This window comes from Phoxinus phoxinus (genome assembly GCF_949152265.1).
Source record: "Phoxinus phoxinus genome assembly, chromosome: 3".
NCBI lineage: Eukaryota > Metazoa > Chordata > Actinopteri > Cypriniformes > Leuciscidae > Phoxinus > Phoxinus phoxinus.
Genome location: NC_136878.1, coordinates 40,929,939 through 40,948,986, shown reverse-complemented (window position 1 = coordinate 40,948,986; position 19,048 = coordinate 40,929,939). Strand labels below are relative to the sequence as shown.

Below are 19,048 nucleotides of genomic sequence, written 5' to 3'. Positions count from 1 at the left end.
TTAAGTGACTTCCCTACGAAAAGTTTAATCACTTTTCCTTTTGTTTGGAAGGAAATATTTTAAGGCAAACGGGGAATCAATCTCCATCAAACGCGTTTGCTTTCTTGATGTCCATTCATTGGACACTGCATTAACAAAGTTAATATTGCCTTAATCATTTAGCCATTGCTGAGAATTGATTGTCCTGCACAACAGGAGAGGAGGCCAGGGAAGAGTTTAGCTAACAATCAGTCATGAAGCGCTGCCAGCTTTCAGAACGCCTTGCTTTTAGACTCATTTTAGGCTTGCTTAACTCTGAGTGCAGAAACATAAGGAGAGAAAGAATTGGCATGAGTGTGCAGCAACTGAATCTCTAATTGAAAATACACTAATGGAATGATGAAGCTTGTCTTATATTGACAAATAATGCTGGCAATGCCTTCAAGCCCAGCCCCAAACCACATTCGCAATGTTTGCTTCCAGCAGTCGAGTCACTCATTAAAACCGTTAGAAAAGATAGATGGTGAAAGAATATGGGCGGCGCATGCAAAGAAATTTGCAAGTATAAGAGGAGAGCTGAAGTCTGTGGACAGAACGAGCAGTGCTAACAGAAAATCGGGGAAACGGCATCGACTTGCTAAAAATTATTAATCTTCCCAGACAACAAGCTCATGCAGGCATTACTTTGTTACGATGCAAAAGCCCCCAGCCACATCTAGACATATATTCTCCAAAACAAAGAGTTGAGTTCAACTGTGAAATAGTCCCGAAACAAGCGGTGAATTCTGCTAGTTGTGGTGAAAAGTGCAAAGCTGTTTAAACCTGCATTAAAAATAACAAGCAATACCTTTCTACAGTCTGGTGTCACATTGGCGCTTGACAGCATGTCAGAGACTGTTGCAATGTGCTGCACATAATAAATTTAATAAATTAAATTCCATGTAAAAGGAGACGTGTTTTTTTGCGAGTGTCAGACACTATAATAAATTGGTTGAAAAGTGAGAGTGCAAAAAAAAAAATAGTAATAAATCATGTAAAAAATTGGCTAACACACTGATCAAAATATCAGTATAATTGTCGCAATCACGTTAGTTTGGACTCGTCATGTTTCATCATCATTGTTGTCACGGACACTAATTCTGTTCTGCTGCAGACTCATCAATCACCATCAATATCACCTGTGTATATGTTCAGTTCCGTTTCAGTTCGGTGTCTGGTGACGTCTATTGTGGAAATCTATCGAATTACCCGTTGGATTTATTAAATATTACCTTTTTGCATTCATCTTCTTCTTTGTGTGTTTACACAACCACCCCCGTGTGACAATAATAGTAAAATACAACTATGCAGTTATATTTAAAATATAAATATGATATAAAGGCTTCATTAAGATTTCTACATTTCTAAAGCTGTGCATATGTAAATACATGTATATTTTAGATGTTGTCAATATGCCCATATTGTATGTTTCAGCGAACATCCAAACATACACAACAGTTCTAAAAAATTGGGGTTAGTAAGACTTAAAAAAAAAAAAAAGTATACTTTTTATCTTAGCAAGGATGCATTAAATTGATTAAAAATTGCAGTTAAGACTTACATTGTTACAAAAAATACAATTTAAATGCTGTTCTTTGGAATCTTCTATTCAACAAAGAATTCTAAACAAAATAAATAAATACTAAGCCGCTCAACTGAGTTCAACATTGATAATAAGAAATGTTTCTTGAGCATATTAGAATGATTTCTGAAGGATCATGTTACACTGAAGACTGGAGGAATGATGCTGAAGATTTTAAGGATCATGTGACAATGAAGACCGGCGTAATGATGGTGAAAATTCAGCTTTTCCATCACAGGAATAAATTACATTTTAAAATGTAACCAAATAAAAAGACGCTATTTTAAACCGCATAATATAAATCACAAAATTACGTTTTTTATTTATTTATTATTATTAAATAAATGCAGCCTTGGTAAGCATAAAATAATTATTTAAAAAATCTTGAAAAAAAATCTTACACACCCCAAACTTTTGAACAACAGTGTGAATTTTTGGGGGGTTTTGTACTAAGAGCTGGTTCATATGTAAGCCAGTGCTAGCATATACCAACTATAATTGAAAACATCCGCATATCACTGTTAAACCATTATAATTGAATTTCATATTCTGTTATTGAGCTTAAATAAACAGCTTGAAATAGCTTTGCTGAATCACATTGCTTATTCAGAGTTTAAAGGCTACATTTTGAGATTTTGGTCTTACTCAGAATGATCATTACAGAAATAAAAAAAACAGATACATTAGTGAAAATAATATGCCTGGTAAAACCTGGAAAACCATATCTTTACTGTAATATAGTATAGTATTGTATTGTCTTTGCTTAAAAAGTGGGCTAAATGGTCTTAATTGGCCGTCAGACCAATTTTTTTTTGCCAGGGTCCGCTTAGTACAGTGGGGAAAAGAAAAGAAGGATAGAGGATAATAGGCTTAGAAAGATGAACCAAATGGCATGATGATGACCTCTCTGGTAATCTCTGTGTCGACACTCAATCACCACGTCTTGATCTCCCTGACAAAAGGTAAATCACACCTGAAAATGAATCACCCAATGTTCCTGAAGATGAAATGGAAGATAAAAACCAGAAAAAGATAGAAATCTGGACTGAAAATATGGAGATATATATGGAAAATAGTTGGAGTGTGATACAAAACGCTATCTAAGAAGTAAACACAATCCTACTGGATAAATTGACATTTTTAATTAGTTTAATTTGTGTTATATCCAAGATTACTTTATTTGATTCATTTAAGACTGATTCCAAATGATGGTTTCAATCGGAACCATGTACATGTCTTTATTTTGGACTACAGACTGTCTTTAATGAGCTGGTTCTGTCGGAAAGCCCTGCAATAATAATTGAGTATGAATGAATACACAGGAAGTACTCATTAATATGACTACAAACGTTTCATTAAGTATAAGCCTCTCCAATTAAACAGCAGCATCCTTAAACAAAGGTCTTAACTGAACAGGCGGCGTTCTGTTTTAGTTGAATGTTATTTGGATTAACTAGCAGATGTTTGAGTGGGTGTATGTGATGATTCAAACATGAAAGTTTAGGTTCTCTTTTTTTCCGCTGAGTTGAAAGCACCGATCGCTATTCACTACGCTCTGCTTGGTTTCCCACTGGAGAAGCTGTTCCTAGATCAGTGTACAAATGCGGGGAAGCTGACTTACCCAGTGACTCCTTTGATCTTGCTGGCTTCCACGGTTGCAATCGAGTGTTTGGCTCCGGACTGCACATCCCATTCAACCCTCCACTGGTTACTCTTCGACTTGGTGCTGAGGAGGTTCACCCCTTTCTTTGCTTTCACCCTGTGAATAAGACACAGAAGTTTTAAAGAAATATACAGTATACGGCTGGAGTCCAACAAGACTGTTTTAGATTTAAGCGTTCATCTCCAAAAAGGCGCTAGACATCCTTGGGATACCCAGTAAATTCTCTGTTTTAGCCTTCCAATATCTTAAATATCATATAAAGAGTTGTAATGCTATGACATTCATCACTAGACGAATGCTCAGTACGGAAATGTGTTGTTTTGTTGTTCATTTATTGAAGGTTAATGTGTTTTTCATGAATTTTCATGGCCAAACTTCATGTTTGGGTGAAAAAACATGAACAAAACAAAACACAAGTGAACAACTGTTAACGCCTCTGTTCACATCAGCCCGGTCTCACCCCAAAACGTCACATACTGACGCGTCTTGACCATTCGGCAACATACGACGAAAAAGGTACCCTTTAACGTCCATATGAGACGCAGACATAAGCGCACCAGCAGCGCCTTCTAGCGGTACCCTACCGCATACCTAAACCCAACCATTCCCGAATCGTCACATATGGACGTTAAAGGGTACCCTTTTCGTCGTATGTTGCCGAATGGTCAAGACGCGTCAGTATGTGACGTTTTGGGGTGAGACTGTGTTATTCACATACAGTAGACATGCACATTGTGCTGTCATTGTGACATATTTTTTTATTGATTTATTTCTTTATGGCCAGTAAAACTTTGCCTGTCTTTCATTTAGCCAATCTGATGTTTTTTCCCCCCCACACTGGTCTGAAAAGACAAATCACATGCAAAAATCAGACCAAAATTTAATGGGCAAACTTCGTGGTGGTGTGAACAGGCCTAAAGTGTTTAATTTTGCAATAAAAAAAAAAAAACAAGGTAATATAAGAAAATGAGATCTAATAAATGTTTATATTAAAGTAATGTAAAACAAAATAAAGATATCCCATGTTCAGTATGCCTACTTGCAGGAATAATTACTGTTATATAAATCCTCTCCTTCAGAAGCTCATTTGTACAAAGATTGTCAATCTGCTGCAAACTGAATCCTATTTCCACATGACTTCTGCCTCTTCATTATGACCTCTGAGACCTTACATCTAAAAAGCATCTTCTGTGCACAAATTTATGCGCACTAAAGCTAATACTCATCATATGCATTTCTCCTCTGTCCATTAAAATTCAAAAACATCAGCCTTTTCTCTGATCCACAACCAGATTCCCATGATAAAATCCCTGTGGAACACCCCCCCGCTCTTTCAGAGAAGCCATAACTTCAAACGCCCCAGTCGTGCTGTGTTTGCAGCAGTGTTGTGTTTCAATAGAAGCTGCTGCGGTTCATACATGTGCTGCTTAACACCTTGAATAGGTGCAGTGACACAAGACTTGGTAAATGATGTATGCATTACAGACCACTCTCTATGAGTTCCTATCTGATATCTAAAGCAACAGTGAAAATCATCCGCTTTGAGCTCTGCCCACACCAAAGAGCCATTCAGCTGCAATGCCGCAAAAACGGTGGACACATAACACACACATGTGAGACGTGAGAGTGAGACGACGGTTGAAAAAGAGTGAGATAAAAGAGAGAGAATTTAAGATCCAGTGAAATATCAAAATACGGAGATTATGATTTCATCCATTTATATTAAACAGCTAAAAAGTTCACATCATGATGTTTCTCACACGTTATTAATCCTGGTGATGAAACAATCTGATTTAATGAGCCAAATTTGAAGCAGCTGACACACACACACGCAAGCACGCACGCACGCACACACACACACACACACACACACACACACCCGTGACTGCACATAAAATTAATTCTATATTAATGCCTATATTATTTATCTTATTAATCGATACACTGTAAAACAAATATTTTTCAAAGTTGTAAATAAAACAATAATATATTATTGGATTATTGGAGTAGATTTGACAAGAAAACACTATTTCAGTGTTTCTACTTTAACATTTAATGTTTAATTCATTGTGTTGCTGTTTCTTTGTAATTACTGTGTCATTATTTATTTACTAACACATTCTGAGTGAAAATAGTTTCAAAGCAAATCCTACACCATTTTTTTTCAGTGTATTAATGAGTAGCTACAAACAATTAGAATGCTAAACAGTCTACAGATAAATAATTAATATAGTTGATACGGCTTATTTACTATATCACCTGGCAGAGTAATTATTAACTGTGATTATAGAAATATCTATATCTGCACATACATCAAAAGAAAGAACAGAGCCTCAGCGTTAAAAAAGAACAACAACTAAATTGTATTCTAGCTTCATGTATTCTTTTTTTTAATCAAGACTTGAATGTGGGTAAGTTTCATTGAAAAGCTTATTTTTGAACAGAAAGCTGAGAAACTCACGCTTTTGTCAAGGACTCGGAGAAGACCGGATCGGATTCAGACCGATAATCAACACATACAGTAGATGGAGTGGATCGAGTCCATCAACACCTCGCAGACCTATAGCTCCCCTTGGGTCGACATTTCATTCGGTAACATTAGGCAGATTTGATTTACATGCTGTTTAATATTTCATGTTATTTTACATGTGCATAAGCAGTGTTTTATTGCTTCTTTTTCACCTGTGTTTTAATCTGGAGAAGATGCGCAATAGCTCCCCCACAGGATAACAGTGAAAACATGGATTAACGGAAATTTCCGTCAATGGCGGGGGAAACGTTATGTCAAAAATTATGGAAAATGACATCAATGGCAGGGAAAGAGATAATTATTTATTAACACTAGTGTGTTTTATATCAAGAGGCTGTGTTGCAGTGCCTGAAACTACCTTTATTGTGGTAAAATCGCTGCAACGCATGGCCTCTTATAGATTATTGCTTTAATTTAAACTCCCCCTGTGGTGAAAATCAAGTTTTTAACATTGTTTATGTGTCTATGTGGTATTTTTAATATGCTTTAAGACAAACCATGTGCAAATTCATTCAACTAGTATTTTCTCTTTAAAACTGCAGTGAAACAAAGACAGTCTTTTTTGAAATCGCTGATGTTTCTGACGTCGCAAACTACCTTATAACCAATCACGTCAACCTGTGATCATCAACGAGTGGATCTCTGAGCTGGTGTGAGTGAGTGGAGGCGGGGTTAATTTGCATATTCATAGAACCGTGTATACCAAATGAGGCAAAGGTGTAGAGTTACATTCAAGGTATTTTAAGGCATGAAGAGTTTTTTTTTTTAAGGAAAAAAGAAAACTGTTTAATTATCTAATTTTGATGATCAAATATGAGTTTTAAGAGATACAATTATTGACCACAGGACTTTAAGAACTAGCTTAGAACTTCACAAGAAAGTTCTGCAAGGCGGCCGTTCTTCTACACTTTAGGAGCCGATGGGAACTGCACTAAATGGTTGACCAAACACTCGTAACGTAACGAAACATTCATTGATAGCTGAATCTGTCTCTAGGATTAACCTCAGTCCGGTTAACCTCAAAAACTCGCTCCTTTCTCTTTGAACCGCTGCTTCGAATTGCACTTACCTGATAAAAGGCGGCCCCTGCTTTGAGGAGTAGACCATGACCAATAGCAGAGGCTTCAGTCGCCCATTTCAACAACTCCGTCAACTGAGCCTTATCTCATCCCCTCAGCCCCTCCATCAAGCACAGTATTGATGATCACAGGCTGTACTGCACTTTTATATATATTAAATACCAGAAAAAAGCAGGTCTGATGGTAAAGTCTGGCTCGGTTTGAAATCAAACACAATATCTTTTAGATGGAGAGATAATAACAGATTTTTGATGTAGCTCTTCACATTACACAGTGAAAATCTAGAAATGTAGATGACTGGCGGGCGACCTCATCACAGAGAGTACCGTGCAACAATTAGATTATTCAATTTATTAAGCATATAGCGCTGAATTACTTTATCTAAAAAGCCTTGCATTGTCCACATTAATTAACAGTAATCCACACTTAATCATCAAATTTAGCAAATGTCTCACGTCTTCAGGCCATATGCTACGAAATGAGGAATTTCATTAGCTGGAACTTTTTTTAAAGGAACAAATCAGCACTTTAAAAGCACACTCATCCCCGGTTTCACAGACAAGGCTTAAAGCTAGTCCCAGACTAAAATGCATGAGTGGCATTTCATGTGTACCTGTGTGTGTAATAAGCAGAGTGTACGCGTGTAGTGGACCCGCCTATAGGTGTATATTACTAATGTGCCCTTTGAATATCAAAAAAATACTGCGCCATCCATTTCAGTTGCCTCAAAATAGCAACGCGCCAACAATGCGCCTGAACACACCTCGTTTTCACGGCCATGGGCGCACAAATGGGTGCAAATGCATTTTCTATTTAAGGCGAGACACTAGAGGTGAATAGGGTAACATTTTTTAATAATAGATATCACCATGAAACTTCCTCAGTTGATTACTTACACAAGTTCATAAAAAAAAAAATTATTACAAGTTTTTGAAATTTGTATGTTTAATTGTGCAAATTAGGCATTCTCTCATTAAATATGCACAATTTTGCATATATTTTCGGTAGATAGATCTGAACATATGATAAAGCCAGGAGCAAAATTCTGTTTTATTTTGATTACACACAAGATGAAAAAATATGTTCAGAAGGATTTCAGGATATATGCTTTCATTACCTAGGAAATCAAAATATACTGTCCATAGCCTTAAAAAAAATCGATTTTTGCCATATTTTTTTTATTAAAATGTCACAAAAATCAGGCCAGGAATGATTTATTAACAAATCCCTCTGAACATATCTTCAGAATACTGCTCAGTATATAACTGGAAAGTTTGGTGTACATAGGTGTTACATAGGCTGAGATGTGTCACTATAGAATGACAAAAAACTCATTTTGAGAAAAAGGCATTTAAAAATTTGTAATGTAAAAATTCACACTTTTTTTAGTGGAAACAACTATTTACAGACACAATATCTCATCAAATCATTAGCGACAACAATACAAACCACCTAAATCACATCAAAACTTATAAAGACAGCATTTATGACCTTTAACTTTAGTTAAACTTAAGTCAAAAACACACATCTAAATGTCAGAGCACGTCACGTGATGCATCTGAACGAATCACGTTATCAGAAATTGACATCAGCCAATGAGATTTCGCTTTTAGAGTTAAATGCCCATTGTACTTTCACGGTTGGTTGCTGATAAAAAGGAATTTACCATATTTGGATCCGGCAGCATTGTACAGGAGAGAGAGAGAGAGAGAGCTTTCCAGCGGTGTGTGAGATTAAAGGAAGCAGAGAGAGATTGCGGAGCAGCGCGTTGATTTAGAACGCCAACTTTTTTTGAATTTCGTAGAAATCTACAGACGCAAATAGAAAAAGTGTAGTAAAATAAAGACCTAAATGTGTATTTTGGACTTTTTTTCATCACAAGTCTGAAAGAAGACATGTTATTGAAGACAAAAAGCCAAAAATCTCAAAATCGACCAGTGAAAAAAAAAACGATGTTTTTGCCTGCCGTGTCTCGCCTTAAACAACATGCATGACGTGGAAATGATAACTGCGTCACACCGTGTCCTAACTACACGCGACGCGATAAAATTCCAGCGACAGCAAGTGTGTCTGTCCACACTAGACGCGACGAGACTGTGAGACGGCACACGTCAATCAAAAAATCACAGCCATTCAGAACAGCGTGTGGGCGGAGTCTCTCTGTGAAAGCGCACTGCTGGCCCGCACTCGCATTGGAAATGGGTAAGGACATAATAAAATCAAGAAATAACATTATTAAAAATCAAAACATTAACAAAATATACTTATTGACTAATTTTGTTATGAAGTACAGTTGTATGTTTGCATAGAGTTCAGTTTGAACGCTATATTATATGCTTTCAAAATCTGAGGTAAATTATCCATTATCGCTTGTGGCACAGTGACCTATTTTTAACTAAAAATAAATAATGTGTACCCATAACCAGTGTAATTTTTTCATATGACAATCAGTTTATTCAATGAGATCTCTGTGTGGGCGGATCTGTCAGCCGCGACGTCGCAGAAATAGGAACCGTTTCTAAATTAGAAACTTTGCGTGTCGCCGTCGCGTCTGGTTAGGACAAAAACTCTGATTAACATGGAAAAGATACCTTTTATCGCGTGTCGTCGCGTCGCGTGTAGTTAGGACACGGTGTCAGGCTGAAACTAGCAAAAAACACTCGCGACGCGCCTAGTGCCGCATTGCGCCGGGTGTATGATAGGGCCCATCGTGATGTTTCAAGATATTTTCCATTTAACAGCCTGTACATAAACAATGACACTTAAGCTTGTATGGCTGATGTAGTATGTGTTCACAGGAATGGAAACTATAATTTGACTTTCTGTTTTTAGAACAATGACCAGACACTAAAGTTGCCTACAGCAGCAGTGTGAAACACAAGCAGTGATGAATAACTCTAGCCTTCACCGTAGTCTCTTACCATAAAAATTACCGTAAAAAAAACATAAACAAGCAGGATGAGAAATGTCAGCAGATGCATGTCTCTAAGGCATTAGGCACTCACTCCCTCTTTCTCTGCATTACTGCAAAAGCTGTCCCTCTCTTCAATGTCTAAATCTGGCCAGCAAAGATTTTTTTCCACCCATTTGTAGAACCAGGGCTTTCCATTAGTTCCACTAGAGAAAGGGCCACTTGACATGAATAAATGATCGCTGGAGGTCTGCATGCATACATATCGAGTCACAACACACAAAGATTTGTGCATGTCACTAGAACCTCTTCCTTTAAACATTAAAATGTCTTAAAGTGGCACACATACAGTATGTGAAAACCCCTCCATGTCCAAACTGACAATAGTCATTTTCTTAAAAACACCACAATTCATCTAAACATCTACAGATCAAGTTGCATCTTTATCAATGTTGTGAACTGCACTGAAATCAAGACAGTATCAATGTCAGACAGCATTAGTTCCACCAACGCCTTCCTGATACTCGCCAATTGATTCAGTATTTTTAGACCATATAATTGCATGTATATGAGTTCTGCCTCCCATTTAACGCCACATAACATCTGTTCCATAAAAAAGCACTCCATATGCTCACAATTATGAAAACACTAGCAACAATATTTCACTATAAGCTGAAGATGCCTTTGAGCCTCTTTGGATTTGTTTCAATTGAGATTGTGTTATTTTTGTTATATATATATATATATATATATATATATATATATATATATATATATATATGATACTTTGCAATAAGGTCTCATTTGTTAACATTAGTTAATGTATTAAATGGATAGTTTACCCTAAAATGCAAATCAAGTCATCATTTACTCACCCTGGTGCTGTTCTAATGCCGTATATCTTTCTTTTTCGGAACACAAAAAGAGATATTTAAAAAAAAAATGATGATCACAGAATGATCCCATGTGACACGTGCCGTGTATTCCAAGTGTTCTGGGGGTATACGATAGGGTTTGGTGAAAAACAGATAGAAATGTAATGTATTATTTAACGTAAATCCTGACCTTGGTCGTTGGTCCTCTGCGCACGGCTACGCGACCTGTAAGGCCCTAAACGCTATAGCTCCTTTCTATTTAACCAATCTTCTATGGCGCTACAATCCATCACGCTCTTTAAGGTCACACAACTCTGTTTGCACTTTTGGTAGTACCTATTTAAGTCCACTAAAGGAGGGAGAGCGTTTTCACGTTTGGCTCCTAAACTCTGGAATAGCCTTCCTGATAATGTTTGGTGCTCAGATTCACTCTCCCAGTTTAACTCTAGATGAAAGACACATCTCTTTAGACATCTCTTGTTATTACCTTGCACTTATCCTTTGCCTGATATGTTACTAACAGCAGCAACGCTAATCATATTCCATTTGCTTTTATGTTTCTACTGGAGATTACGCTAGCTCCAGTTTGGATTCAGTCATCTCTTCAGAAGATTTCAGATGACCCAACGCCTGTGAAGAGATGCGAGGACTTCAGATGAAGCCAACTCTGAAACAACTGCCAAATTTTCACATTATAATCAATGTGATCGCGACTTGTAATAACTGCTTTAATGAGCTCATTGTTTCGGCCTAAATGAATACATGATGTAAGCTAACGGCATGATTTGCATCATCTTATAACTGGACATTTCTGGACATATGGACATTACTTGGACATAGTCACCGCTGATAACCAATTACTCTAAATTGCAATGTACTGTAGAAACATGCATTTTCTGTAAAGCTGCTTTGAAACGACATGTATTATGAGAAAGCGCAATTCTGAGTTGAATTGAATTGTAGCATTAAACATTGGCTAATGTCTGACCATCACAACTAGTCTGACACAGCAACCAATGTCATGTGTTCACGATTATTATTGCATTATATATCGTTTCGTGCTGCTACAGACACATAAAGTACTTTATTTTATTTATTTTTATTCACATACTCCTGCACCCCGAGTGGTTTGCTCATTAGATTGGCCATTTGAGACAAACGTCAATAATCCGACTCGTTCTCTGCGTGTGATTGTTTCATACTATTGACTAGGAAGCGTCCACAGAGACAGATGCTTATTTTGCACAATTCTGATCTGCCGCTATTCGAAGTACTGTCAAAAACTATGCACAATGAAAATAACAATGTGAGAGAGAGACAGAAAGAGGGTACGCTGGCACCGAGTGGAAGAGAATTATGGCGTTTCTCTGTCAGTTCAGAAGAAGATTTAGAATGGAGCGAGAGAGGGCTGAACCTGCCAGCGAGGATTTGCACACAGATGACAATTCATCAAAGGAGGAAAGGCGAAAATTCTGAGGAAAACGATTCACCATTTAACTTAACAACACGAGAGCATTCAGAAGGAGATCATATCTAGTCAATCTATTTGACTTTCACCGTATCAAACCAAAACGCAGAGGCAATTTGAAAATGCTCCATCTGTAAAATACAAAAGGGATATGCCTCCATCGACCATCCATATTCTTTCTGACGGAGTAAAAATGCATGTGGACTATATTTTTAGGTGAATCTTACAAACATATACTATCATAGTAATATGTATGATAGTATATGTTTGTAAGATTCCCCTAAAAATATAGTCCACATGCATTTTTACTCTGTCAGAAAGAATATGTATGGTCGATGGAGGTATATATAATACCATTCAATATTTAGAGGTCAGTACACTTAAAAAAAATACTTTTAATTAGCTAGAATACATTAAATTGATAAAATGTTGCAGTGCAGACTTTACATTGTTACAAAAAAAATATTGCTTTTTTTAAACTTTCTATTCATTACAGAATCCATTTTTTTTTTTACATAGAATGATTTGTGAAGGATCACGTGACACTGAAGACTGGAGTAAATTCATCTTTGCATCACGGTAATACATTACATTTTGAAATATATTAAAATAGAAGCTATTTAAATATGTAATAATATTTCACAATATTACTGCTTGTTATCTGGCGTTTGATCAAATAAATGCAGCCTTGGTGAGAATAAGAGATAGTCTTGATAAAAAAATAAAAAAACATTATTCTGTCTGGCCAGGTTGTAATACAGCCTCGTGCACATTGATTATTAATATCATTTTGATTCAAATCAGCATACTTGAAATAATATATAATTATTGATTTCACAGGAGGGAAATGTGCTTAATTTTCATGAAAATAATGTCACAAAGCAAAACAAATCCTAATGGTGATGAAAACAATAAACCTTTCACATCCATGATATTAAATAATAGGCTTTGCCACAGAAGTGACGCAGAGACTGAACCAGAGACTGAACCAAGCTGGGAAGGTCTTTTGCTCTCAATGCAGAGAGAAAGACAAAGAAAGAAAGAAAATGAGCCAGAACGATACAGGGAGAAAAGACAGGGCGAGAGACTCTGATCAACAGTGGAGAAAGAGAGAGAGAGAGAGAGAGAGAGAAAGCCATGCAGTGGTTTGCAATCCTCCTGCCTGGAACACAATTATTCTAAGTAGTTTTCCCATCAGTAGCAGGCATGAGCGGAAGACCCTCGGGTGAGCCAAAACCTTTTCTGCAGAGGCAAAAGGGGGAAAAAAGCAGCTCTCCAATTTATTTGATAAGGCAAGCGGAACTCAGTCCTGCCAACTGTTGCAAAGAACAGGAAAATCACCCTCGTACCCTCAGCCAACTCTCGTCAGGCAGCTGACGTTTCATTGGCCAGTGCAAAATCCAGATATGAAACTATACTGTATGTATGATTCATATATATATATTTGAAGTGTGGGAAACAAAATCCTCCCTCAAAGGGAATATAATATATAATCTATAGCCTACAACTGATGGGAAAACAAAACAAATGAATGTTGCTTGACATAAGAAATTAAAGACTAACTGAAATATTTAAGCAAAATAAAAAATAAAAAATAAAAAAAACAAAACCATAAAATGTAATTCAGTAAAATGTCCAAAGATTTTAGTTTGGCCATTTCTTCAGCTTGCTTGCCTCACTAACGCTACTTACACTGAGAAGACTGCAGGGAGCAGCAGCAAGCATGTTATTGTTATGACAAGATGTATTGCTTGCTGATTTGCTGAACGAGATGGAAAGTATCAGTAAATCAACTAGCATTAGCAAATAAACACTTTTCTTCTCCGCAATGTTATCTACTGAGGACAAACACAATAGAATAATGTAATTAGAAGTTGAAACAAGGACATTTTAATGAATTATTTGGACCTTATATCTAAAATATTCTGAAACATGAGGTCTGTGGTGTCAAGCTACAATTTAAAGACATTGTGTTACATCAATACTAGCATACTGTGTTTTGACGCACTCATGAGTATGTTCGCATCTTCTGTAAAGTAGTGTAGAAGTACATGAACTGGGATGCAACCCTATAGCGTCACAGTCTCAATACATGAGAGGGACCAGATCTGTCAGTGGAAACCACAGGAAGATGCACGTTGCGATTAAGTACTAATCAGATGTGAGTTTTATGCGAGATCTAAGAGATTTTCATCCACATTTTCACTCGCATCCCCCTTCAGCCCTCATCTCTCTCTCTCTGGCCTCACTTTCAAAACTGAGAGGCTGACGCCATAAATTAATTTGATGGGAGGATAAATGTCAGGCCGAGTGCTTCTGAAGATCAACCAAATATCAGTTTCTTTTCAACACTGAATCAGTGTCAAAAACAATAACAGAACCAATTTAACAGGAGAGATGAAAAAGCAACTGACGACCAAGTGCAATCGAGTAAAAGCGAGAGCCCTACCGACCACTCTATGGCCGCATGCTTCAAGCGACCCGACTCCGATTTTTTCCTCCCATGTGGCATAGATCAGATATGACCCACAAATGTGTGAGCAGGATAAAATCACATGGATTCTTATATTCTCAGATCGGTTTTAAGCCTCATTCATATGTGGAAATAATTCAGATACATGCTGTGGCAAGCAGGGCGGAGCCGAGAGCCGTGGGAACGGAGCGAGGCCGGTGGTGCGAGTGCTAATGAGCGTCCAGTTGGATGATGCGACGGTGCCCATATTGCGCCAGAACGCCCACCACACACCAGCTTACTGGTGGAGAGGAGACAGTGATGAAGCCAATCAGTATATGGGGATGATTAGGAGGCCATGGTGGACAGAGGCCAAGGGGCAAATTTGGCCAGGATGCCGGGGTTACACCCCTACTCCTTTTCGAAGGACATCCTGAGATTTTTAATGACCACAGAGAGTCAGGACCTCGGTTTAACGTCTCATCTGAAGGACGGTGCTCTTTGACAGTATAGTGTCCCCATCAATCTACTGGGGCGTTAGGATCCACACAGACCACAGGGTGAGCGCCCCCTGCTGGCCTCACTAACACCTCTTCCAGCAGCAACCTGTTTTTTCCAGGAGGTCTCCCATCCAAGTACTAACCAGGCTCAGCCCTGCTTACCTTCAGTGGGCAACCAGTCTTGGGCTACAGGGTGATTTGGCTACTGGCTTTAGTCCCAGAACATCTCAGTGTGTTGGGGCAGTGGACTGGGACGTCTCCCTGCCGCTCCCTGCAGCTGGACTTAGATCTCAGGTCCTTATGCATTGAGGCTTCTCAGCTCCTCAGCTCTTGACATTCCTCCTCAATCATAGCCAAAAGCTTCCTTTCTCCGTCTCTTCGGCAAGATCTTTTATGGCCTTCATGACCTGATCAGCCCTGCTTAGCTTCAGTGGGCATCCAGCCTTGGGCTACAGGGTGATATGGCTGCTGGTTAATACCCATACCAAATTGTCCTCTGCATTTAACCCATCCAAGTTAGTCCACACATATTAGGAGTTTTGAGTAGTGAACACACACTGCAAAACCGTGGACAGACCGGGGAGCGATTGGGGAGTAAAATCAGTTACCGGTATTGAGAATCAAACCCCCAACCTTTGGGATACCAATCTGACTCTCTAACTATTAGGCCACGACTGGCCAACGATAGTGTAAATGACGATATCGGATATGGGTCCCATATTCTACACACTCTTTAAAAAAGAAGATGTAAGCTGGTAAGTCAAAAAAATATATCGGATATAGTCAACAAATCGGAATTGGCCATCAATCCCTGCAGTGTAAATGCGGCCTAAGAGACGAAACTTATCTCAATTACAATAGCTTAAAAAGTGGTTTGAGCGTGTGACCTTGACCTTACAAAAAAATGAAGTTAATGTGCAATAACTTTGAGGCAAACTGTTTGCCACAGGGGTTTGCTGGAACACATTCTATGAAAGAGTGTCTGAAAGAGAAAAAAAAAAGAGTAAAATAAAGATGTAAGGTGTGGAAAAAAAGTGTAATGTGGAATTTGAAAATGTAATTCTGGTAAGGGCTACAAAAACACTCATACATCTCATTTTCACTTGAGCCTTTGAATGGATCAAGCCTCTATAGTGAGGTGACAAAACTAGCACAAGAGCCTTTTCTAATTAACTCCTCATGGAAAATGCAGCGAATGCCAGTATCTCTCTTCTTTCCATTCACCCTTTCCCCATTTCTTTTCAAAATTGAATCAGTGTCAAAGACAATAAAAGAATCAACTGTGTAACAGGGCAGATGAAAAAGCAACAGAGGACACGGCAAGACAGAAAGAGTGAGTGAAAGAGAGGCTTTTGACTTCTGAGAGCCCTTTATTGACCACTCAGGGAAACACAACCTTATCTGGGCCAATGACAAATAATAGTGTCCATGATAAAGAAAAGAAAGTCAAGTACTCTATATATATACAACTTTTATACCATTTTCAGTAAAGTGTAAATGTATATATTTTAAATGAACCAAAGTAGAATACCAAAGTAGTAATAATATTTCCTAACACTTTAACACTTTTTAAAATATATTTTTCAAAATAAGGAGCATTTAAAAAAAATCATGAATTATTAATCCATTCATATTTTTATAAAAATGCCTCTACCTATAGTTCATTTTTGCAAAACTCCAAAATACATACCTATACATACTATTCACTGCAGTTTCCAGCTGAAATGTTCAGGTAAAAGGCAGTAAAGCATAAACAACGTTTATTGCTCTTCACACTAAATTATGATTACAGTAGCAGATTATCAAACAATAAAGCCATATTTCACTTTTACCATAGTGCGTTATTTTTGATGTTTGCATCACATATCCAGCCCTATATGCAAGGTTTTTTTCTTACTTGCTTGGTAGCCGAGTCACTCAAAGCGCTCAAAGACTCGTAGAAGCAAGCAGAAATGTCAAGTTTGATTTTGTTAACACTATCAGTTAGGTTTAGTGTAGAGTTTAATGTAGCTGGTATGTTATTTTCAAACACGATAGAGCATTAACCTTTAAGTGCCACTTACCAGAAATGTCACTTTCAAAGTGTCATGAAACATGCAAGAAGCAATGTAATATCATATCAGAAATGTCGCCACAGACACGTTTTCCAAGCCTGGTTTAAATAAAACATTATGCCAAGGTTTAATAATGAGGTTTTGTTATTCATCATGATAACAGTTGTATCCCCATGATATTTTAAAATTTTCTCCCCAAAAAATATCTAAATTATTTTTATAAATTCAGAAATTATGATCATCATCGAAGGTGTATTCAAATATTTCTGTGTATGAGCTGCATTTGTTATGAATTTTGTAAAAAAAAAATTAGCGTTATTGACCCATCTCATGTTTACAGCTGCTTTAATAGCACAAAATTGCATAACAAATGCTCATTTGTATGTGAAAACACATCTCTACCATTCATTGCCTGTCAAACTAATCAGACCTGTGTGGAGTGTCAAACCAGCAGTGGTGTGTGTTTATACAGCACCAGCACAAGGGCCTTTTCTCATTAACTCCTCATGACAAATGCAACAAAACGGCACATCTCGACTGTGAGAGCAGGCATATCTCTCTCTCTCTCTCTCTGTCTCTCTTTCCATTCCCCTTCTTACCACACATCAATAGTTATTACGTTCAGACCACTATCTTTCACCACCCACCCTTGCCCAATCTCTTTCTTCCTTCCATCTCTCCTACAGTTTCTTATGTATTTCTCGCTCGTACATGCTTTTCTTCTTAAATAAATCACTTCTTACAGCACAGATGCTCTATGAAACTTTCACTAGGCTTTGCTTGTGCCTCGTCTTGATAATCAAGACTCTATTTCCTTGTAGAGGTGCTGAGAAAGGCTCTTTGCATTTATTTTTCAATGTTTCCATTGCCTGGAGTGTGATAGGGTCTTTGTGGACCAGCTTTATGATGGAGTCCACATAATCAGTTCTTGTTAAGATGGATCCACTCTAGTGGCAGTAATATGTGTTACATTGGGGAGATGTTGTATGTGTTCTCCTAGGATATAACCAGATGTCCCGTTTTTCCAGATACTGTCCCATATTTCAAGTGAGCTGGGACATGTGAAAAGCATCAAATGTATGGGACCATCCTGGGAGAAACGAGAAATCTGGTCATTTTCCCTGTATTTGGTGTTTGGTGCAATGAACCGAATTGTCCAGCAGGAGGCCTGTTGCTCGAGAGGCTCTAGTACACCACAGTTTCATCAGTTCAAAAAGACCTGGACCCCTTTAACAAGGTCAGCACCTCCATGAATACAGTCAGGCCTGAGTCAGATTTTTCCATTTTGAACACCATGCCATTAATGAAAAAAACATGCAAACCCATGGATTTTAAGAAGTATGAGCTGTAGTGTCTCTAGTGTCTCACAAATCAATTTCAGTAGATGTAAGTTGTCCCAATCTATGTGTGTAGGTGTGTGTGTGTGTGTGTGTGTGTGTGTGTGTGTGTGTGTGTGTGTATGTGTGTGTGTGTGTGTGTGTGTGTGTGTGTGTGTGTGTGTGTGTGTGTGTGTGTGTGGATATGTAGAAATGTATAGCAGAGTTGCTTCACTCCTGAATTTTTGTCCTGAAGTTTTTGTCCTAACCAGCAGCGACGGTGATTCGCGACAATTCTATTTCAGAAACCGTTTCGATTTCTGCGACGGCGCAACAGGTACTGATTTAATGTTAAAGGTGTGAGTTTGAATATCATACAATATCACTTTATAACCATACTGAAAGCAGCAATGGGCAATTTACCTCAGATCTAAAAAATGCATGAAAGAAAACAATAATGTGAACTAAATTTGAACCATTTTAACTGTCAACTCAATGTGAACTAACAAGTGTGTTCTATGACAAAAATGGTTTCAGTCTCTCAGTGTGTATTTTTTACATAAAGATGGTGTAATATTTACGAATTGAATTATACTTTTT

The 19,048-nt window shown here is 37.7% G+C and overlaps 1 protein-coding gene across 2 annotated transcripts in view; it reads right to left on the bottom strand.

Moving 5' to 3' along the window:
- tmem132e (transmembrane protein 132E) overlaps positions 1-19,048 on the bottom strand; it is a 358,047-nt gene that overhangs the window by 46,908 nt on the left and 292,091 nt on the right. For both annotated transcript variants that reach the window (XM_079606022.1, XM_079606021.1), the window contains exon 3: positions 3,222-3,359. In XM_079606022.1, coding sequence (XP_079462148.1) covers positions 3,222-3,359 — 138 coding nt within the window. The remainder of the gene's footprint in view (positions 1-3,221; positions 3,360-19,048) is intronic.